Source organism: Synchytrium microbalum (genome assembly GCF_006535985.1).
Source record: "Synchytrium microbalum strain JEL517 chromosome Unknown SmJEL517_scf0016, whole genome shotgun sequence".
Classification (NCBI taxonomy): Eukaryota; Fungi; Chytridiomycota; class Chytridiomycetes; order Synchytriales; family Synchytriaceae; genus Synchytrium; species Synchytrium microbalum.
In genome coordinates this window covers 190,649-212,888 of record NW_022158365.1, presented here as the reverse complement: position 1 = coordinate 212,888, position 22,240 = coordinate 190,649, and the positions used below count along the sequence as shown (strand labels likewise).

Genomic DNA, 22,240 nt, shown 5'->3' with positions numbered 1-22,240 from the left:
TGGCATAATCTTAGCCCTAGATACCACCGCATGGACTGCTACTTTGGTTGCTGAATACATTCCGAGCTTCAATGCGACTGCTGGCAGTCAAGGTGCTGTAAGCGTTCTGCCAAACGGGAACGTTCTCGTCGGATGGGGAGCAGAAAACTACTATACTGAATACACTTCGTAAGTAAGGTTTCGCCATATTTCAAATTTATTTTTGTTGGTGTCTAATTTGGATATTTGACCAATCTTTAGCGGGGGACAAATCGTTCAAGATGTAGCTTTTGGGGCCTCATCAGCATGCCAATCTTACAGGGCTTACCGTTATTCAAACTGGCACGGATATCCAAAGACCACACCATCATTCGTAGTTGCCCAGGTCAATAACCTTACGAACGGCTACGTTTCGTGGAACGGCGCAACAGAGGTTGTATCATACCAGCTAGTCGGTGGTAGTTCAAATACTAGTATGGCGGCGGTTGGATCGACCCAAGCAAGAACTGGGTACGAGACTTTGATCGACATTTCTGAAGCTCTCAGCAATAAAGTTATTGCTGTTCAAGCATTATCCAGTACCGTAAGTTTCGAAGAGTGCAAAAATTCATTTATGGATCGATTTTCAACATACTTACAAAAGTCGTTTAACTTAGGGTGCCGTTCTTGGAACCAGTGAAGCAATAGGTAAAGGAATTGAAATTTCACTTTCCCCACTCTGCACTGAAACAGAGAGATTGAGTAAGAAGTTCTGTGAGACATCTAATTCTCTTCTCGTCCACTCTCCTTGTAGGTGTTACTGCAACAATACACGTTGTTACTACTTCTACCTTGGGTATCTATGCCACAGCTACCGCCACGCCCGTCGCCACTAAATCTTCGGCAACCATCAACGGCGCAGGCGCTGGTTACGTGCTAGTAATTGTCGTAGGTGGCCTTCTCTTGGCGCTAGTGTAAAAGCAAACCACGAATTGCCGGCGATTCGGTGAGATATATGGGGACTGTGTACATATTCTGCACAAATGAACCTTTTCTTTCAATACGACTGTAGCGCCTACGCACATGCTTATCAAAAGTTTGAAAGTCGTAATTCTGTTGTAATGACTAGGCGACAGGAAAGAAGAGAGCGAATGTCTTACAGAATCGAATCAGATGGCTATCCTTAGAAACTAGCGACGTTAGCTGGCTGCACTTTCTCAAATTTTTTCTCGTGACAGCATGTTTACTCTAAAAGCTTCGTGGCTCTTTGAATGATTGATCAGACGGAAGCTCGTGGTCAATTGAAATATACGTGTAGCCGCCCTATATTCTGTAGGAACGATTCTGTAGCTTTGAACGTGAAAAACACAATTACGTTGCAACTTTGGTTGCTTGATCGTTGCCGCAAATTGTGAACAGATGCGCGATCTGGGAGATTTAGCATATCTGTTGAAACAAACTCTGCAATGCTACTCACGGAGCTTTCGCTGAAATTCATTCCGTGTGTATTACAAAACCCTCCTGTCGTTTCAGGCTTTCATCGTTGATATTTGTTCGTTTTGATTGTTTTGAAAAGCTGTCACAAAACAGGGCAAACTCGTAGGAGCCTTCGACAAGACAAAAGCTTCACAAGCTTCTTTAGAAAAAATTCAAAGACTACTGCTCTTTAGAGTGAAAGCCCTCCCGTTTTGAAATTCAATTACATCAAAGCAACTCTGTTGTTAACATCGCAAGTGCTGGTCACTTGATAGAACTTTTGGCCTTCTTCTTCGTGCCTCTAATCTGAACGAGTCACCAAATTGCTGACAGTTCAGTCGTTTCTGTGTGGGGTCTATATATTCCATATCTGAAATACTATTGTCATTATCATTGTTGACTTTCATGACTGCTCAAGCGTAGTTGTGACCAACTATTAGTGTATTCAATCTATAAACGAGTTCCAGTACAAACAATCACAATGATTATGAGGTAAATTAAGAGAGCGGGCTGGGAATGTGTAGAGTCAGAGGAAACAACCGAGCCGGTGCCCGTGCTTCCGGCTGTTTGTGCTTTTTGGGCATTAATCACAACCGATACATCGGTTTCGTTCCCTATTAGATGAGGTTTAATGTCAATCCGTGATTCCGTTGACAAGTAAGATTTCAGACACATATGTTAACCTCTTTGAAGGAGGGTTGTCCATGCTGTGGACGGAACGCCTGCTTTATTCAGTACAAAGATCATCCAATTTCCTGAAGGAGCCATTGTGCTATTTATTGGAGCACGAATCTCCAATGTGGTGGTATTTTGACTGACTATAACTGCCTGTGAAAGATATGATAGAGATTGTTCGTTGGTTTGTCGTTGCTCAACCCAATTTCAAAAAACACCCGAAAAATACCTCGAGATATCTCTGATCTGAATTAGTAGAATGGGTAACAGCAGAATAACGAATGAAGACCGCCTTGGTGATGGCGGTTGCGTCAGTACTTAGACGCAAGTAGAATGAGGAATTGTGGGTAACAGAAGCAGGACCGGATGATATGACCGGAGCTGCCGTGCCAGTTAATAAGTAGCTGGGAGTGTATGCTTCCATTCGATACTAGGACACAACATGTTAACACCTTGAGACTCTAGATGCCTTGTTTCAAGAGTATAACAAACTCACCTCAAATGGATCAGTACAATTCAAATAAAGTGTACACGCTGCTAACTCGTCACCATTTAGATCACTGCCACCTGGTCCGAATGTTGCAATGTCATTCCAGTTTTGTTCTTCAGATCCAGCAGTCATGACTCGACCATCGGGTAACAGCACAGCTGTTGAATGATAAAGTCGGTCGACCGTTGCGTTGGGACCACGAGACCAGCTCATGGTTATCGGATCGAAGATATTTACTGTGTGCACGGGCAATGACGATGCTCCGAATCCTGCGGCTCCACCTGCTTGTCCAAAACCAGCTCCATTTACGAAAGCAATCTTGCCACTACAAACACAGATTAGGTCAAAAACACAAGGGGTGCAAACGCATGTCTTCTAAAACGATCGTACTTTGGCATTATAACTGCATCAGGCATGACTCGACCGTCAGGCATTGGTGCAATCTCAGTCCAATTGGCATTTGGCGAATCTGGGTTGATGATATAGCAATGGTTGGATGCCCATTGGTCATTCGCGTCCTGCGAGCTCGGTGAGCTACGAGCAGAGCCTCCGCAGACGAGTACCGTAAAAGAGAACTATTGAACAGGCAGTTGGCAAAGTGACCTTTTCTCATCCCAAAATGTTTAGATTCGCATGGCTTACATTATTGGCGATAGTCATTGGCAACACGACGGACACGGGAGTATATGGATACCTAATAGAGTGGTTCTTAGCATACGAATCCTACTTAGAAATTGTTCCTCCACCTAATTCATACCCAAGTGGTTTGACTGTCTCTGGGTCCAGAACGGGTATTGGAGATGTAACAGCTAAAGTGTTTGGATCAATAAGGACGGATTGGGTGGCAGCTCTAACCCAGACGAGGCCAGAGGGCAGCAAAAAGCAACTAGGAAATGTGTTTAACGGATACATGTCCGCTAATATTTGCACATGAGTTAACCCAGTTTTGCCTGATAGGAACTCAAAGCTCGGGTTGTTCAATTCAGGCTGAAGGTTGTTGAGGTCGATATTATCGATGGTTCCTCCGATGACTACGGAAACGTTTTCAGTGAGGTTGGAACTCAAAGCCCTTACAGGAATGAGCTGTGAATCCATGCAATGAGATGTACTAGATAACTTACGCATAACACTATAAGAAGCAAATCAAAGTCAGGGACTGAACAAAAGGAAACGAATTAGAGTCACAACGTACTCATCGTCTGAGAGAGTTACAAGAGTGGGATACCACCTTTGAATTCCCATTGTATAATGCAGGTTCCAGCTTCCAGTTTCGCATGGAGTCTGCGTGCAACCTGCCATGTAGCCTCTGACATCCGACCTTCCATCCGCAATGTACACATTCTGGTTGTATATATTATAGCTTTGACTGGTATCGCCGCCAGCGACGACCAGGTTTCCGTCAGAACCTTGTGCGGCGTGCCCACAGAAAGGTGACGACGTGACATGCTATGGGTGGTTAAGAGATTAGACCCTAAGCAGAGAACTCAATCGTTGATGCACAGTCGTTTACTGTTTTTGTAACCAATGGTGGATTTGAATTCAAATCGACTTCAACAGTGGTCTCTACGTTTCCTAAGAGAAAATACTGATTGAGTCTGTGATGCCAAGGCCACTCCACTCTCGGCTCTTGTCATCAAGATACGAAGGCACCAACATGATCACACAAACACTGACATACCAGTGACATTGTCAAGGCTATATGAAACGATAATATAATGTCAGGTTCAACATGATGACTCAAATGTAGTAAACAATCGCTCCCAAATTTCAGATATGTGACAAACAATCGTGACCAAAACAAAGCTTACAGATTCTGATTCACGATATATGGCAACACATGCGGTCTTTCTATACATGCCAGCCTATTCCCAGGTAGGAGTGCCAGAATTATACATACAGCTTGAGAGCTACCAACGACATTCCACTTTCCGCCAGCATCCGTCGCATTGGAAGCGTTCAGAAGCAGAGAAATGAAGATGATAATCGTGGTGATGGAAGATAACCCCATATCGGCCTCGCTGATGCTTTGATGAGCGTTCCAGAGCGTATCCTGAAACTGAGGAGATGCACCTGCTAACCCCACACCCAAGACCTGGAGGCTTTGACGTGAATAAGAAAGGAAGAAACCAGTGCCGGATTTTGAGTATCGGTATTGATTCGCGCATTGGATGAAGCATCGAATGCCGTCTAGTCCTTGCCTTGTTCAGCAACACGTTCAAATGTTCGCTCATCTTATGCCCAATGTTTTGTACCAGCGCTCCTCACTCAGAAACAATAGCGGTCGGTGTTCAGTAGAGACGCACAGACCATTTTACAGCTTCATTCTACTGAACGCCATCTGCTGCAATTAGTATAGAAGCTGTTATTCATCTGTATCGGCCAAAACCACCAAACACAAGTAAATTCGATTTGCCAATGTTCGGCTTGAAAGCAAACGCAATGGACGATTGAATACAGCGAACGGGATCCATACTCAGTAAGTCGCACCAAATAGGATGGCGCATAACGTTTTCTGGTATTGCTGCCACATTTCTACGACACGAGGACACGAGTTGCTCTTTCATGACACTTTTCACGATTGCGATGCTATGGTATGTATTTAACAATGAATTATGGTCTCCACAATGATACGTTTCCATCTTCAGCAAAGGACGCGAATGTGTTCGTGAAGGGATGGTGAGCAACACCAATGATTTCAGTTTCAGCGAGCTACAAAAGCAGTAAACGTCAGTTTCAGTAAACGGAACATATACATGAGGAATTAAGTCTTACTTTCAAGTTTGCAACCTGCTTCCCAGTCTCGGCTTCAAACGCAACCATAATATGATCCTCTGCGACAGCGTAAACCAGTTCACCTTTGGCAGATATACAAGCACTCGTGAAATCCACTATCTTGCTCGAATTCATGGATTTTATGATTTGTCCTCGTGTGCTGATAATGTAAATCCATGGTGACTTGTTGCAAACTACAAAGGCATCTGGATTTTTGGGCATTGAGATGATTCTTTGGACTGATGGTGTAACACTGCCTGGTATTGCCATGAGACCATTGGATAACAGTACAGACTGTATGCATTCTGTAGTCTTGGCATCCCATATCTAATGTAAGCAAAAGTGTTGGAATTGTCGAATTTTCGTAAGATTTAGGGCCCTAAAGAATGGAGAAATGAAGTATACCTTAATGGTACCATCACTACTTCCTGACAGCACTCGAGTTCCGTCCATATTGAATATGGCATCATTGACAAATGAAGTATGACCTCTAAATTCTTTGAGCATCTTGCCTGATTTCAACCCGTGTATTCTAGAAACCAAAAGTAGACGATAAGCAAACCTAGAGTGTCGAAATTCAGTACGTCAGCGCGAGCTCGCATACCTCACTGTCTGGTCAAAACTGGCAGAGAGTACTTGAGTAGAGTCTTTACTAAAGCACACACTTGTCACGCCCTGAGAGTGGGCACCGACAAATCGTTTGAGGCAGACACCTGTTTCGATTTTCCATACTTTGATTTTACCATCTTGACCACCAGATACTAGCATTTCACTATCTCTTGAGAAGCTGAGACATAACACAGCATCTTCCATCAACATGAAATTGTTCTACATGTTTGTAAGGGTCAGGGCTTGTGTTTATGATTGCTTCGAATATTAGTTTTTTGCGTTTCGTACCTCAGCTTGATACTTGAAGTCTTTGCGCAGTTTGCCAGTGATATGATTGTAGATTTCTATTATACCATCGATGCTACCAGTAACCATGAACTGGCCATCAGGTGAGAAAGCGGCAGATTCAGGGTGTTGCTTCTTTGGAAACTAGTTACGCGGAAAATAGTTAGGTTAAATTTCTCATGTGAATGAATTTGCTCATGCATGTCAAACCTTGATGGAATTGTACACTTGAGACGGTGGTGTATCATCTTGAATTATGCTACTGGGGGTTGTTCCCAGAAACAGGTCGAATGGTGTTTCAGGAAGTATTAACCCCTGTGAATGCTGCCATTTGACTGCCTGTCCCAATAGTGACAACAGCCTTGACGGTGGCACGACAGTAACTTCATTTGCTAGGGCTATAGAGACGATATTATTGTTGTCAGAGATGAAACCAGGGGCTGGTAATCCTCTATGTCCAACCTTGAGCTATCGTCTGCCTCCTCTTTTCCTTGGTCTGATCTCCACCATAAGCCTAATTTCAGATTCAGGAGTTTAGAGTTCACTTTCTGACCTGTCAGAATCAAACAGCCACACCTCCTTCTCATCGAAGTACATTCTCGACAACAAGTGCTCCAAGTGCAAGTATCTTTCCGGGAATTTTTCACGAAGCAAGTTCATTGGGTCTGTCTGTCGGAGCAACGATCTAGCAGCTCCCATTTCTCGCATCTCAATAAGCTCAATGACAATCTAACGTAGGATGATCGAGCATCAAACGATGTTGGAGAATGTGTGCTTGTCAGAGACAGTGCTGGTCACCAACCTGCTCATATAGATCAATCAACTTTTTCTGAGAAATGTTGAGCCCAGATACGGTCCTTAGTACGATATCCCATCTCCCTTGGACAATATCTGCGACGAACGAGTCGACCGAGTCAACAGTGTTCAAAGTTATGCTCGTTTCCTCCTACACACGGCGAAAGCAATAAATATTAACATAATAGTACGAGATGGTACACCAAATAGCTGATTTAGACATACTTGAAGCGCTTGGAGTGTACGCTTTAGATTGTTTTCTTTTAGAAATTGCTGCACCAGCCGAATTACACTACAAGTTATGCAAATTTGTTAGGGATCCGCACGGTGACCGAATCAAATGCATAATAAGACGCGATATGACTTACTCTGCACTCTCAATCTCTACGGACATTGTGTTTCGAACGTTTGGACAAATCGTTCGACGAAGAGCCGAAGAAGAGCACTTGAGTGGTAGATACGATGATCGCAAACAGGTCTATAGAAGTTTTGAACGGCAATAAAAATCTTTGTTCTCGTGTTTAATGACGAATTATTGCTCAAATATTCGTGTTTTTGACACAGGCTCGAAATCGCAGTTATACGCCGAAACCGGACCTTTTCGACGCGATTGACGCGTTTCGTAAGCAATGTAGCGCCGTGTTCGTTAGATTCGAGCTTATTTTGTACCTTCCCTTTCTTCTACTGACCCATTCGCATCGTTCTCGACATTCCAACACTGATTGAACAATGGGAGTGGCGAAACCAGATACATTACATACATTGTATGCCAATATTCGCAAGGAATCTACAGCCAGTAATGCTGCCGTGTTGATACTAGCCACTCCAGATGTGGATTCGCTATGTGCTTGCAAAATTCTGACGGTAAATTGACTGAAATGACAGATCCAGTCATGTATTCTTCAGATTATAGATTGATCTTGATGCGTTAACGCTCTGTTTTGAATTCCATAGACACTTTTCAAAGCAGACTGCATTCCTCACAAGGTCATTCCAGTGGCAGGTTACATGGATTTGGGTGCTGCCAACTCAAATCACGTCGAAAATCATGAAGAGGTATGGCAAAACAACGTGATATTTGTTATTTACATCGTTTATTTGACGACACTGACATGCACATTGGACAATCTACCTCCCCGTTTCATGAAACAGCTGCGGAGCATAGTCATGTTGAATTGTGGTGGACTAGTTGATGTCAACGAGTTCTTTACTCTATCAGACTCTACAATGGTTTACTTGGTCGATTCACATAGACCCATCAATTTGTCAAACCTGTTTTCAAGTCCTCGAGTAAGTGTTTCAAATTGGAGGACTACTTTTGTGGTAGAGTTGATTGCTCAATCTTCAAACACGTTAATAGATTGTGGTGGTTAAGGAGCAAGAGAGTGATGCGGAAGCTGCAGAGCTACAAGAATTGCAACATGCCTATACGGTCGTCGAGGTATTCAGGCAAACAGTTCTTTTGCGCCAGATCATCAACAATTTATTCAACGATCGCCTTTGAAACTCCCCACCTAGTACGACGACGATGATGATGAAGACGAGGACGACGATGATGACCATGATCCAGAACAGCCACCAGATCAGGAAGAAGATGATGCCGACGAGGATCAAGACGATGACGCCGAAAACCCAAATCCAGATCGTGCAAACAATAAAAAGAGGAAAACGGAATGGGACATCAACGCCGTATCTGCCAAACGAGCCAAATCAGCTGATGCCAAACGGAATAAAAGGAGATCTCATCGTCTTATTAATGATTACTACTCGGCTGGAACATATTGTGGAACTTCGGTTGCCGACATTATATATACCCTCGCAGATCAATTAAATAGAGCCAACACCCAGCTGCTATGGCTAGGCATACTAGGTCTCACCGACCAATATCTACATGATCGAATAGAATCCAAACCATATAGAAGGAAAGTAGAAACATGGAATCAGCAAGTGGCTCGGTTTGCTGACCCAGAGAGAGATGACATTGATCCTCTCTTGGGTGAACGAAATAGTCATTCCGTTAGAGGAGCTGACGATACTGGTATACGAGCCGAAGATGAATTACGACTAATGTTGTTTCGACATTGGTCCTTAAACGAGAGCATGTTTCATACCAGTTATATCGCCTCACGTTTGGGTATATGGCGAGAAAAGGGTCGTACCAAATTGACCACCCTACTAGTCAAGATGGGCATGCCACAAAAAGAATGTAATCAACTCTTTTCAGAAATGAAGGTTAGCCTGAAAAGATCACTCAAGGATAAACTCGTAGCAGTAGCTCCATCATTCAAGATTCCCGATATACAATTCCCATCCTTCTTCAAACAATATGGATATCGCACTGCTATATCAGCTTCGGATGCTGTATATTCCCTCTCAGCTTTATTGGATGCTGGATTTGAATCTGTACGAGATTATGCTCTATTAGGTCAGTTTGAACAAGGATCTCGACCTGGTGGTGTTACTTTGGCTGGTGTAGGTGTAGGAATGCGTATTGGTGCAGCAGCCGTAGGGATGAGAGTCTCAGAATCAATACACTATGTCGCCGGCGAGACTGAAGCGGACGAGACAGAACGAGATTCAGAGTCTGAAAGAGTTCGCAACTTTTTCGTGGCTTATGATGCTTTAGAAAGGTGGGTATTTTTGAAATTTGTGCTGTACGACAAAAAACTTCCAAAGTGCAGCCCAGTAAAGCTCATCGCTCTCAACCATATAGTGTGGATTTGATGTATCATGGTATACAGCTTGCCATGCACTTTCAACGCGCTCTAGTACGAACAGGTCTATCTGTATTAGAAAAACGGATGATCAAAACCCTGAAAGCTTATCGTATGGTCATTTTGAACGACTCCCAAGGACGGGCTCTATCAGCAGGCACTAATGGAAGTGGTAGTAATAATGCGCCAGCTGCTGGTGGTATGGCTGGAGATCGGGACTACATGCGACTCAGCTCAAGTCCAGTGCATCTGACTCGTTTGGCATCATTTTTGTCTGAAGCGTGCAAGGTATGTGTCACGTCTTTTCTTTATACAGCTCCTTATCGTGATCGGTTGACTTTAACCTGATTCTTCTCTTTCATATTCCAGTTGGAGGGTAAGAAAAAGGATCTTCCCTTCGTGATTGCGAGTCCCACAGGAAATTCCAAACGTCTGGTTATTGGATTGGCACCTCCATTAGAGTCAGGAGACGATGTCCGAAAAAAGTAAGTCAACGTGTCTGAAATAATCGTGAAGTAGCAAAGTGCTCAATTAAACTGAAACAAAAATCCCTTTCCTAGTCCATTTGGTCTCGCATTCCAAAACACGGCTGCACAGGCTCGTGCTACAATCAATATTGACTTGTTTGAGGCCTCATCAGTAGAAGTGGAAGAAGATGATCTAGCCAGTTTCATGGAGATTCTCCAACGATACGCTTGATCCTCAAGAAGTTTTTTGCACAAACACATAACATGAACATTTTGTAAAGAAAGGCACTTTCTGTGTAATATAATATAAAGCTATCAGATGTAACTTGGCACAAATATAATAAATTTACGTCAATAGCCCCTCCAGGCAATGTATATTGCAGTCGTGCTCATCAACTGAATGAATTTGAAGGCCGCTGTTGTAGCACAAAGAGCACCAGGTCGTCCTATAACGCAACGTTTTCGTTATACCTCACAAAAGTTGTAGGCGAGAATAACAAATACGTCAATGCGATTGCTTACGTTCCCACCACCAATTTTCAAACGTTGGAGGTGCTGCATACACAATCCAGACCGCAACAGTAAACACAGCAGCTTCGTGCAAGCTTAAAGCATTGCCTTGGACCATAGAGGCCGCGACGAGGGCATGAATGTGTAGAGTGTTTTCAGCCAATTGAGATAGCATTCCAAACAAGTACTGATTTCCAACTGAGAGTTCGAATTTGTCCTTCCAATTAGGATCATTCTTGTCAGCGGCGATGAGAGCGTCGACTCGTTTGCCAAATACGGGGCCATATATCACGAATGCTGCAAATCCTGATGCTGCTGTTGCTGCGACTGAGAAAATTTCGAGTGTAAAGTTAGCAAGCGTGCGTTTAGCGATCAAATGTCGAGGCAAATGCAGAAGGGTAACTTGGAAAGTGGAAATATAACGATACAACGATGTAGAAGCATGAATCATCAGAGTAATACAATTCAAGTACTTTTCATTAACTTCAGCGCTCTCTGAACCTCAACCCTCAAAATGCACCAGCAACAGCTTTCGTGCAGCAAGCAACGGACAAGACTTCCAAACTTACGTGACGGCATAAAGTCCATGACGGCCCGTGACCAAGGCATATTTACTGGATTCCTTTTTCGATGATTTACGAGGTTATCTCTCGTTCGTTTAACTGGGATGTGAAGCTTGAAAGTTGAAGTGACTGACGCAGTTGAGAAAAGAAGAAGCCTGGCCCACTAACACCTTATCAACTTTATATAAGAAAGCGTCGAAGGATATCCCAATGACTCGAGGGCTGCCTCTTCATATTGGAGCCGCATCGCAAACATTTTCCAAGTCGCTGAACAACTTGGAATTTCAAGAACATCAACCTAGACGAGCATTTCACGTCCAGGCAATTGGCAGTCTGGTTACGCTGTGCAAGGAGTCGCTAGTTGATAGGCCGGAACAATTGCATTGCTTTGTACCGTTCCTGATGTTGCTGTTAGTATACTACTGGTAGTATCGCATGGTATTAGTACGAATGGATTTTTGTTTTTGGATTCATGACTCAAAGCAACGCCAAATTCCAAGACTGCAATAAGGCAATTAGGCACCGTGCTGTTTGAAAGCATCATGTCAGACTCAAACACTAATTCACGTTCTCAAAAGGTTGAAATGCCTGTAATAAACAAGTAACGCGTCTTAAGTATTACTGTCGATTGTGGCTGATGCGTGCCTCGCCGTTTAATATTTGAATCTAGAGTCTGACTTGCTTACTTGCTTGATTCTGCTCGTTTGAGCACACTTTCATCTCGTTGATGAAGCGACGACCCGTTCCAACTGTCGAACTAGTTCCTGAATTAACAGGTTATTGCTAATTGCTGTTTGTATTTGCCACATGAACTAAAGCTTTCACAATCCAAAATAATTCAGGCTCTTTGACAAGATGAAGTTCTATGGGGAAACGCACATCCCGCTCCAGCAATTCTCAGTCACTCCCGAAGTTCGTATTCTGCCTGATCCAAACTCTTCATGGTCTGCATCATCAGCTCGCAGCCATTCAGCATCAACATCATTAAATGTATTGTCAGATGTATATCATCCAGCCACGCTGCCCAGATCCATCATCGTATGGATGCTAACTGGAGCATCACGGGAATATTTAGAGCTTCGATTCATTCCCATAGCACAGGACTCGTCGGTGCCCTCGCCATCAGGAAATCGTATGTTATTCAAAGCACCTCATTCAATATTGCCAGGTGTCTTGGTATCTGAAGATGCCGATACGTTTGCCCTAAATGTATTGTTTGTCACCTCCGGGAACGTATTCTATCGACTCACCTTTCCTGCACCACTGTGGTTTGAAGCATCGTCGCCAGACTACGTCTTCCATCAGACTATAGAGTTTGAGGGAATCGAACAGACAGAGCCTCTAGTCGCACACTTTGTGAATACAAATACTGTCATGGTTGGATACGCGAACGGTCATGTTGCTAAACTAGAGTGCGCACGAAATTCAGTCATTGCAACAAAGCAGCACACTCATGTCTTGAAGGAGGAAGCATGGACTGAGCGATTTGCCAACCAATTTGGCAATAATCCACTAGTAAAGACATTAAAGACTTTGGCTTTTGTTGAATTACCTCCTAGGATCCATGAGGTGAGTGACCCATTCACGCGCAAACCGCTATACCGTCGTGTATCTCATCTCTTTATGTAGGTTGCCGCAGTTGCGTCTCTTATATATGGTGACAATCTCATGCTCGGGTTTGTCCTGGGACAGGACCGTAAGCTTCGAGTATGGAATCTATTGTCAAATACGCTAGCTCAAACTATAGTTATACCATCTTCAACAAACGGAGGTGATCACAAAGCATCTGCCACTCTTTCAAATGGAATAGGTCACTACATACAAATATTTGACGAGGAAGCTGAAGTCATCAACAACAACTTCCAGCCAAGTACAGTACACTTCAAACTAGCAGTCATGATCCCACAGTCTCCAAATCCCTTCTTGGCCATATACGGTGGTATAGCCGACATTAGTGTGGGGTTCAAAGCGCTCAAATTCATAAAAACCATGAGTTGTGAACCCATACAAGACGTTGCAGGAGATAGCTTTGCAGAAGAAGTCTTTGTCGACTTTAGGATTATAAAATTGGAATCCGGGTTTGAATGCTGGACATTGTGGGAGCTTCGAGGTGAAGCTGTTATACGGCATGCTCCTCTGGCTCTGTCAGAGCAAATGAGCGGAGTCACTGAAGAACGATGGATATCGCTGCCAAGTGGAGTGAACGAACAGAGGTGAGTCCTGGCTGTATGCTTGTGGCTTTGCTCTTTTTTACGCTTGACCTATGAGGAGTATGCGGTAGACTTTTCTTTGTAGCACTTTCGTAACAAATGGTTTTCCTTCCTTCCAGATTCGCACCCAGCTTTACTACCACTGTCTCGGCCCAAGCATTTCTCGACTATGCATTTTATCCAGGGCGCTTTTCGAAATGGGTCATTGAACAAGCTCTCGTCGAATACGAGAGCAATAGTAGACGAGCCCACGCATCACAACCAACTTCATTCATCACTCTGAGAGAGTTACGAGAACGTGTAGCAATTACAGTGGGTGGTAGTATACGTCTTCAGTTACAGAATGACATCAACGAGCATCGAATGCTGGAAGCCTATCAACAGACCCACGTAGAAGAATGGAACCGATTCTTGCATGCTTGTACTAGTTTGCAACGATCTGGTGCTCATCCAACGGCTTTATCAGTCAGACCCCAAACAGGCGCTATCGCAATTGTGCGTCGTGGTGGTGTAGGTCTATTGAGAGAGTTGGATACTGCTCAACTGATTGCTGGCCCAAATGCAATATCGCCAACACTATTTGCTCTTCTTCCCAGTACAGAACTCCAATATGACTACCCTGAATTGGAAAGTAATGCAGCTAGATCCGACCTGACCTCATATTTTAGCATATTGGCGTTGATTAAAGAAGTCATTCCCGCACAAAGCCTGAATCTAATACATAGTGAATTGGTAAAGGCGTTATCTTTGAAAGTATCCATAGGCCAGCATCTTGTTGATGTTGCTCAGCAGCATCTTGCCCCAATAGTAGGAAATAGTACGCTAAGAGCTCGTATCGGCAGTATCGCAATAGGAATGTCCAGCAATACAGAATTCTGGACACGTTTGACGAACATTGTGTCCCGAGAAGTGCCCATACCAGAACCACTTCCTACATCAGAGGAGACTTTCAGGATTCGCTTGGGCTGGATGGGTATGGCACTAGTGGAGCAGGCGCTAAACCAAGCCATTGCCTCTAGAGCACAACTCTGCTTTGATATGATGCTTGTTTTAATGACCATTACCGCTAGTGCTGTCAAAAAACGCAGTCAAGTTCCCACCATCATGATGGTGGATGGTCTCCGACTCTTCCAAACATATGCCCTCTTGGCTGCCTTGACTGGGAAAATGGTGCGGATCCCAGAATTCGAAGCTGCTGCCAGTATGACTGATCCAAGACGACCAAAAGCCTTAATCAGAGAAGCCACGCGAGTACTAGTAGGTCAGTTTGCTGATATGCGAGTAAAGGAGGACAGTCAATATGCTGCCACGGGCGATGATTTGGAATCCTTCTTATTCCAAGTCGTTCGCCTATATATGGATATTCCAATCAACATTGATAATGGTAGTTTGTCTCAGGGTCTCCGAGCTGCAGGTATAATGTCCTTAAGCAAGTTGCAGCAACCCACTCTCTTGATGAAGTTGGGCTGTAGTATGGCTGCTAATGTTGATGTAATTGGCACCATGGTGCAACAATTACCACCTACTCGTGGATCTGAGTACTTGGCTGGATTATGTGCCCTGACGACCACGGATTATGAAAAGGCTAGAGCAAGGTTCTTGAGAGCAGCCAGTAAGTTTCCTTTCATGAAATGACCGATGTGGGCTTTCTTGCTCACTCGTTCATTAGGTGTATCCGATAATGATGATTTGACGACATTGCTGCCACCGGAAGTTCAGCCTGATGGAATTATTGGCTATTATCGCCACATTGCATCTCTTCTGGCACCATCTCCAGAGCATGCCATCATCTTCGTGCAAGCTGCTCTTGATGAAGTTGAACTTAATGCTAGGGATGGTCCGTCAGCTATATCTCTACTCAAGTCCTTGTTTACGTTGAATCTCAGTATTTTGAGGTTTGAGGAAGCTTTCCATGTCATGCAGTCTATACAGGATGAAGAGGCGTAAGTCTGCGACGTTGGATCTCGTTTTCTCCTTCAGAATGTTTGAATTTGACACGTCAACTTTCCTCTCAATAGACGATTGGGCTGTTTGAGTGTGCTCGTCTACGACTTTTGTGAAAAAAGGCAAGTCGAAGCATTATTCTCTGGTCGTCTGGCATTTTCAGACATGGAGGCAAAGATTGAAGAGCTATTGTGGTTCAAAGCCCAAAACTCTCCAGTCTGGCCACAACGGGAGCCACCATACTACAAAATCCTATATTCGTACTATACCTATCGAGGAAATCATCGAGGAGGTAAAGCAACAAAAAAGTAAAATGTTTTGATGCTTTTTTGCTTCCATTTTGACTTGTCTTACCAAACCCGTAGCTGCATCTGCAATGTTTCAGTACTCGAGAAGACTCTCCGAGCTGTCAATTCGTAGTGACAGTCATGTAGATATACCTAGTGCTATCGAAGAACGTGCTCGAGCCTTGCTAGTCTCTATACAATCATTGCAATTGGCCGCCCCCGAGTTTGGTTGGATTACTATACCCAAAGTCACCGATAAAGCTCTAGGAAGGCCCGCTAAACGACGGCGACTGACGACGTTTACAGAGCAGTCCGAATTGCCCACGTTAGAAGCGGTTTCTACAACCGATTTGACCAAAGAGTATGAACTGACCATGGTTCGACTTGTCTTGTCGGACAAGTTCCCTGCCCTTGTGACGTCGAATGAAACCATTGTACCCGAGACTGCTGTCGCATTATGTTGTGAAGCAGGATATTATGATAATGCCTTTACTATTGGTAAATTATTTGAATTGGACTTGTCTGGTATATTTGCTAGTCTTGCTACTCGGTGTGTACGGCTTTATCGAGATCATCGCGTAGGAAGTTTCGTCATGGAAGGTGCTTCAGAGACATGGGAAGGTACTCCAGCTGACAAGTTGATGAAGTTGACTCGATCGTATCTTGAGTTGCATGATACACCATCAACGGGGTATCAGTATCGAAGGCTTTTTATAGATAGGCTGTTATCTGATGATTGGCAATTCACATTACCTTTGTGGCTTACCCAATTCTATGAGGTGAGACGCGTGCTAGGAGGATGTTATTTCATCCTAACCAAGTTTTTCCTGATAGGTTGATAATGACCACAAGCACCGAACACACTTGAACGCCGAAGACATGATACGAATATACTTGAAGCATGGTAGACTGATGGAAGCTGTCAAGCTAGCGACAAGGACTGTTGAGCGAGTCAGTATCTTCAGCTCTTTCAATTGGTTTTTTTGCCCATTTGCTATTGGTCTTTGTTGCTAACCATTTTCTTTGTCTTGACACGATTCCAGGAACTCCAAAAAGGCGGTATAGAGAATTTACCAGTACTTGGTCGCTGGTTGCCTTATGCCATATTTGATCAACTGGAAGAATATGCACGAGAATCGAAACGGCAAAATGCAACTGCAACAGATGCTGCAGCTCTATCTCAGATGCGACGTGCATTGGATTCATATATGAAGAAGGTCGCGAAAGAAAATGAGAATGTACGAGCAATGGAAACTGACCTCATGTCTGTTAACGATGTGGTGCAGAATGTATTGATGGAAGCCAATCGTCGCTAGAATAGAAGTACGAGAATAATGCAAACAGTACTCAGGCTGATGTTTAGAACGAGTAGTAAATCATCGAATAAAAACTGTGAATAGATCCAAACAATCCAAAAAACTTCCGGTTGCGTCCCTGCACAAGATTCAAGGTGAAGTCTCCGAAGAAATTAAAAACGCGAAACGCAAACTCGTTAGATTCCTCAACGTTTAAACCAACAGGGAAGTGAAGACACAGGTGCTTGCGACAAGGCCCCTACGTGTCATCATGTTCCGTAATACTTTTCAGGTGAGCTAGACGACGTGATTTGCTGGGTTCATCATGCTTTTTGGCAGTTTGCTTGTTGCATTTTTTTGGAGGCTGAAGAGACCACACTGTTTTTTCTAACGATACATCTCCTCTATAGTCTGGTTTCTTGTCGATTCTCTATTCTATTGGCTCCAAGCCTCTTCAAATCTGGGACAAGCAAGTGCGCAATGGACACATTAAACGCATCACCGACAATGATATTCAGTCGTCAGTCTTGGAAATCATTGGAACCAATGTATCCACCAACTATATCGTATGTCCTGCATCGCCTGGCCGTACTCTGGGTATCAAGTTGCCCTTCTTGGTCATGATTATCAAAAACTTGAAAAAGTACTTTACTTTTGAAGTCACTGTATTGGATGATAAGAATGTGAGGAGAAGGTTCCGTGCTTCCAATTATCAGGTATGTGTGTGTGGGAGTAAATCCTCGTTCGGCTGCTTTTGCTTTTATATGCTTGCTGTCCCTGTCCTTTTTGCGAAAAGTCTCCTTGATTTGGCCCAATCACGAATCCTAACAAATTTCCTATTTAAACGCATTTATGTACTAGTCTACCACACGAGTCAAGCCATTCATTTGTACCATGCCTATGCGTCTAGACGATGGCTGGAACCAAATCCAATTCAACCTGTCGGACTTTACTCGTCGTGCATATGGTACCAACTATATTGAAACTCTTCGAGTACAGATTCACGCCAACTGTCGTATTCGTCGCATCTATTTCTCTGACCGACTTTACTCTGAGGAAGAGTTGCCTCCAGAAGTAAGTGAATCACACGACTCTATGATGCACGCCTTCTTCTTTTTGCTTGCTTTGACGCTAACTTCCAATAATCTTCTGTGTTAGTTCAAGCTCTTCTTGCCCATCCAAAAGACAGCTTAGATATTTATTAGATAGGCTCGTCTGCTCATAGCACTTGTATAAACTTGACACTCACAGAAAAAAAGCTAGACCAAATTTTGCACAAAGAAATATAAATACTTGTTTGAAATCTTGAATATCGTTTTGCTAACGTATGTTGTGAACTATGCGAACTTGGATTTATTATATACTTGTGCGAAAACTTACAAATGCAGTGTTGAAGGGCCAACATGGATTTATGATACAGATAGGTTCACATTCAACGCTCATCATCGCTCCAGGCATCAGCAGTAGCCTTAGGAAAAGTGATTTGGGAGTGAGCAAACAACCAAGGCCAACACTGGAACAAAATAAATCTCCCATTACCTGATGTGCTTCAGGAAACAGAGGTTGCTCGTCCTTTTCAGGAGGCGCCCAAATTAGGATCTCATGGTCATTGCCCCCCGAATATAGTTCCTTTGCAGATTGAAAACTGAGTCAGCACAAAATATGAAGCAGTGGAAACAAACAGGCATCAAACCTGGAATTCTGAACGCAATTCAACACAATTCACTCTGCCAAAGTGTCCACGAAGTCTCTTCACGAGGGCACCAGTCATCATATCAAACACAAGTACTTGGCGATGATCGGAAGGATGATAAATTAACGGTGGATGACACATGTTGATTGGAGTTACTACAGGACATGTTTCAATCGCTGCACGATTGTGTAAATTAGGGCCATAGTTTGTCTATGATTCAGATGATGAGACTTCTGACAGCAAACGCAACAATTATTCTTCTTCGTACCAAAGTGTTTCGACCCGTCGAAACATCCCACAGACGAATCCGCTCATCGTGTGCCGTACTAATAAGATGCTTTCCATTTGACGTAAAGCAAAGACCGTTCACGAGGCCATCGTGAGCTATAACATCCACTTCTCCCAAATAGTTGGGTGTTGTTCGGTCTATATTTGGATGGTCAGATAGCTCAATAAGCTTCAGCAAGCCTAAAGTGATACCTGAATTGTTCAAATCAAGGGCCAAGACACATGCCCGAGCCTTGCGAATGTCCCAAAACCTGATGGACTTGTCGGCACTAGTTCATAAACATGAGGAACGGTCAGGCAAGCTCCAAAAACTTAAAAGAATCGTCGTACTTTACCCGCCACTGACAAGTAACCACTCATTTATAGGGGAAAATTTGACAGAAAATACTGAAGCTTGGTGGCCTGAGAGAGTACGAAAAGTCAGCGAGACACATCGAGCTGTACCAAAGACGGTCGAGTTGCATGATACTCTTACCAGTTAGAGCCTGCACAGAACCTCCAGTTCTGAGATCACACAAGCGTACTCGTGGCTCTGCCAGACCACCTACCCATTGTCTCAAATCAACTTCAGTAAAAGTCCGTATTTGGCTGGATCCTGGATGAAACTTACATGCGAGCAAAGTGTGACTAGTCGCTATAGATGTGGTTACAATATGAGCTCGTTTGCCTTCAAAAGTGAACAAGCATGGCACTGTACCAATCGGAGAGAAGGCATGCGACAAGACCCTGTTCTGCAGATGAAATGTGCATACACTCTATTCCCATTAAAATTACAAGTAAGATTCGCCAATGCCTCAACTGTGGATCTGGGTTTAAACAACCTCTAGAGCGTTCGTGTCCCAAACCTAAGAAAACGTCGCACTGATCAATCACGCAACCAACGCAAGTAGAGTGGAATTGGCAACCAACTTTAATAGTAGCATCCATGGAGCCAGTCGTAAACATTCCTGTATCTCCAGGAAACCAATTCACACCAGAGATCGCAAACTTGTGTGCTCCTTGCCTACACACAATTGGCATTGAGTTCTTATTGGATTCCACTGTGAGCAGCTTCAAAATGGTTGCAACATTTGCTTACAATCGAGAAATGGACGACACCACCAGCTTGTCATTCTTTTTAGCAGTAGCGTCCAAGTCAAAGATGTGAATTGATCCATCTGTACCAGCCGATAATAGACTAGGAGAGGAGAGTTAAGGCCTGCCGTCAAAGCTTCAAATACACGTAAATCCACGTTTTAACTATCTTGATTCCAGAGATTCGATTTGCACCGATGCAATTGGAGCTTTGAACACTCGAGAAACATCCTTGTTGGCACATAAGTCCAGAGTAGAGAAACGGCTAGATCTAACATTGTTGTATAGTTGTAGCCTCACTTGGCCGTCATGGCTCTCTCTCTTGGCCAATAATCGCGATAGCATCCATACACGGTTTTGTTATACGTTATGAACGAATACTACTTAGTAAACGCCGAATAAGGACTGGTCCAGAGAAAAGGGAGGTATGTATGCGATGTAGGTCACGTCAATGAATGGACTGTAGCGCAAAACGCTACTTAGCATCATTTGGGAGAGCTTGACAATGTGGTTGCCGCCTGCGCATTTTCAGTTTCGAATTTCTGACTTGAAGGGAGAGTGTAGACTATATCGGAGAGTAATGGCAGTTCTTTACGTATCAACATCCAACGGGTGCTACTCTTATTTACCTTGCAATCTCCTGTTTGGTTAACAACATCTTATGGAAATCTCACACTTCCTCATCTAACATTGACAATGTCGTCTCCTATAGATCCAAGCACCTATACCCTGCACAAGAGACCAAGAGCCGTCATTAATGGTCCTCTGATCTACGGTAGTTGGAATCATGTGGGTCAGGACTGGTTTGGACAGCAATGTACTTTCGAATTCCTGCATTAGGTGCACTTCTCCAGCTCCACACTCTGGTTTGCCTCTGATTTCCAACTAGCATGATGCTCGCTCACCATACGGTGAGTTACTCTCTCGCCCTCCACAACCCTCCAAAAAACTGGTTCCGTTGCTTCGTGTTGCGTTGAAGTCTACGAACTTGGTGGCCAGTTCCAACTTTTACAAACTTTGGACAAGCTGCTCATCTTGTAGGGCTGCTTTGAATTGGAATGAGAATGAGATATATGGCAAGTCACAGCCAACTAAAAATTATATACAAGACTGATTACATGAATTTTAATACTCGTCCTCGTATCTGCCACGACCAGCATAGGGATACGCAGCGACAGCAGGCCGTTCCAGCGAGTACTCACTCCTCCCATCATAATACTCCGACTGTTCTCCTCCCGCCTGTGAAGGAGCATACTCGGATTGCTCATTATACCGGTCATTATAATAATCGTCATCGTCATATCTATATTGTTGTTGATATTGTTGGTAGTATCCTCCTGCATTACCTCCTCCTCCAGCACTGCCTCCACCACTTCTGGACGCCGAGCCCTTTTGAGGGAGCGGTGGTGGTTGATTATCTGAAAAGTATTCAGACTCTTCGTAGTCGGTAGCATATTGATAATTACTAGATGGTAGTGGCATGGGTGGTAATGGTTCCAGCTCACTTTCATAGTTGTTGGCGGTTTTGCGTTTATGTGATTTACTAGGTCTCTGCTTGACTATAGCCGGATAGGCAATAAAGTCTGTTCCACTACTAGTGTATCCACCTCTCGGTGGACCACCATTTGACGACTCCCCACTATTTCCACTAGTTTCATTATTGCCGTGTCGAGATTTAGCCCATTGACTAAACTTATTGGCAGCTTTCGATGCCCATGCGGTCATGGCTTTAGGCAGTGGTGCTAGATTGGCTGTGGAAGCTACTCTAGATTGTCGGCTGGCTTTATTCGACCGTCTCCTTTCTGCCCAATCACTAAAGTACTCACTACCACCACTCAAATACCGACTCCCATATCGATCGTTGGTCTCGTATTGCGGTCTACCATCCTCTCCTATATATTCATCACCGTTCTCGTAGCTATAGTCGGTAGCATATGTCCATCGTCGTTGATCACGTTGATCTCGGTGGTCGGCGGAATTGTTTAAAATTATGGAAGGGTATCTAACATAATCCTCCTTGTTGTACGGTGGAAGGGATCCATAATCGGATTGTTCATCGTCGTAGTATTCGTCATCGTCGTATCCTGGATCGTCAAATCCATCAGGAGCCCAACGAATTGGAACACCTTTGTAAA

The 22,240-nt window shown here is 43.8% G+C and overlaps 6 protein-coding genes across 6 annotated transcripts; 3 read left to right on the top strand and 3 right to left on the bottom strand.

The window, feature by feature from the left end:
- Positions 1-1,884: 1,884 nt before the first annotated feature.
- On the bottom strand, positions 1,885-4,607 carry SmJEL517_g03212 (uncharacterized protein; the record flags this gene model as incomplete). The annotated part of the gene is made up of 12 exons (XM_031169140.1): positions 1,885-2,048; positions 2,118-2,262; positions 2,339-2,539; positions 2,606-2,924; positions 2,990-3,174; positions 3,242-3,293; positions 3,357-3,630; positions 3,721-3,728; positions 3,792-4,045; positions 4,110-4,171; positions 4,278-4,294; positions 4,408-4,607. The coding sequence occupies 12 exons, from the start codon at positions 4,605-4,607 to the stop codon at positions 1,885-1,887; spliced, it is 1,881 nt and encodes a 626-aa protein (XP_031024895.1).
- A 602-nt stretch (positions 4,608-5,209) lies between these two features.
- Positions 5,210-7,454, bottom strand: SmJEL517_g03211 (uncharacterized protein; the record flags this gene model as incomplete). The annotated part of the gene is made up of 11 exons (XM_031169139.1): positions 5,210-5,308; positions 5,372-5,698; positions 5,777-5,903; positions 5,976-6,199; positions 6,269-6,409; positions 6,476-6,663; positions 6,728-6,779; positions 6,842-6,994; positions 7,068-7,211; positions 7,286-7,352; positions 7,429-7,454. The coding sequence occupies 11 exons, from the start codon at positions 7,452-7,454 to the stop codon at positions 5,210-5,212; spliced, it is 1,548 nt and encodes a 515-aa protein (XP_031024896.1).
- Positions 7,455-7,789: 335 nt separating this feature from the next.
- Positions 7,790-10,473, top strand: SmJEL517_g03210 (uncharacterized protein; the record flags this gene model as incomplete). Its single annotated transcript, XM_031169138.1, has 8 exons — positions 7,790-7,924; positions 8,015-8,116; positions 8,213-8,350; positions 8,421-8,501; positions 8,579-9,690; positions 9,774-10,062; positions 10,144-10,259; positions 10,335-10,473. The coding sequence occupies 8 exons, from the start codon at positions 7,790-7,792 to the stop codon at positions 10,471-10,473; spliced, it is 2,112 nt and encodes a 703-aa protein (XP_031024897.1).
- Positions 10,474-12,169: 1,696 nt separating this feature from the next.
- On the top strand, positions 12,170-17,071 carry SmJEL517_g03209 (uncharacterized protein; the record flags this gene model as incomplete). The annotated part of the gene is made up of 8 exons (XM_031169137.1): positions 12,170-12,883; positions 12,944-13,527; positions 13,644-15,136; positions 15,194-15,467; positions 15,543-15,760; positions 15,834-16,534; positions 16,590-16,706; positions 16,799-17,071. 8 exons carry the CDS (start codon positions 12,170-12,172, stop codon positions 17,069-17,071), a joined length of 4,374 nt encoding a protein of 1,457 aa, XP_031024824.1.
- A 250-nt stretch (positions 17,072-17,321) lies between these two features.
- SmJEL517_g03208 (uncharacterized protein) lies at positions 17,322-18,244 on the top strand (the record flags this gene model as incomplete). The annotated part of the gene is made up of 4 exons (XM_031169136.1): positions 17,322-17,342; positions 17,461-17,766; positions 17,912-18,124; positions 18,209-18,244. 4 exons carry the CDS (start codon positions 17,322-17,324, stop codon positions 18,242-18,244), a joined length of 576 nt encoding a protein of 191 aa, XP_031024823.1.
- Positions 18,245-18,482: 238 nt separating this feature from the next.
- On the bottom strand, positions 18,483-20,416 carry SmJEL517_g03207 (uncharacterized protein; the record flags this gene model as incomplete). The annotated part of the gene is made up of 12 exons (XM_031169135.1): positions 18,483-18,518; positions 18,590-18,679; positions 18,744-18,953; positions 19,012-19,169; positions 19,224-19,300; positions 19,367-19,433; positions 19,507-19,575; positions 19,642-19,762; positions 19,853-19,876; positions 19,941-20,034; positions 20,110-20,208; positions 20,406-20,416. 12 exons carry the CDS (start codon positions 20,414-20,416, stop codon positions 18,483-18,485), a joined length of 1,056 nt encoding a protein of 351 aa, XP_031024828.1.
- Positions 20,417-22,240: the final 1,824 nt, after the last annotated feature.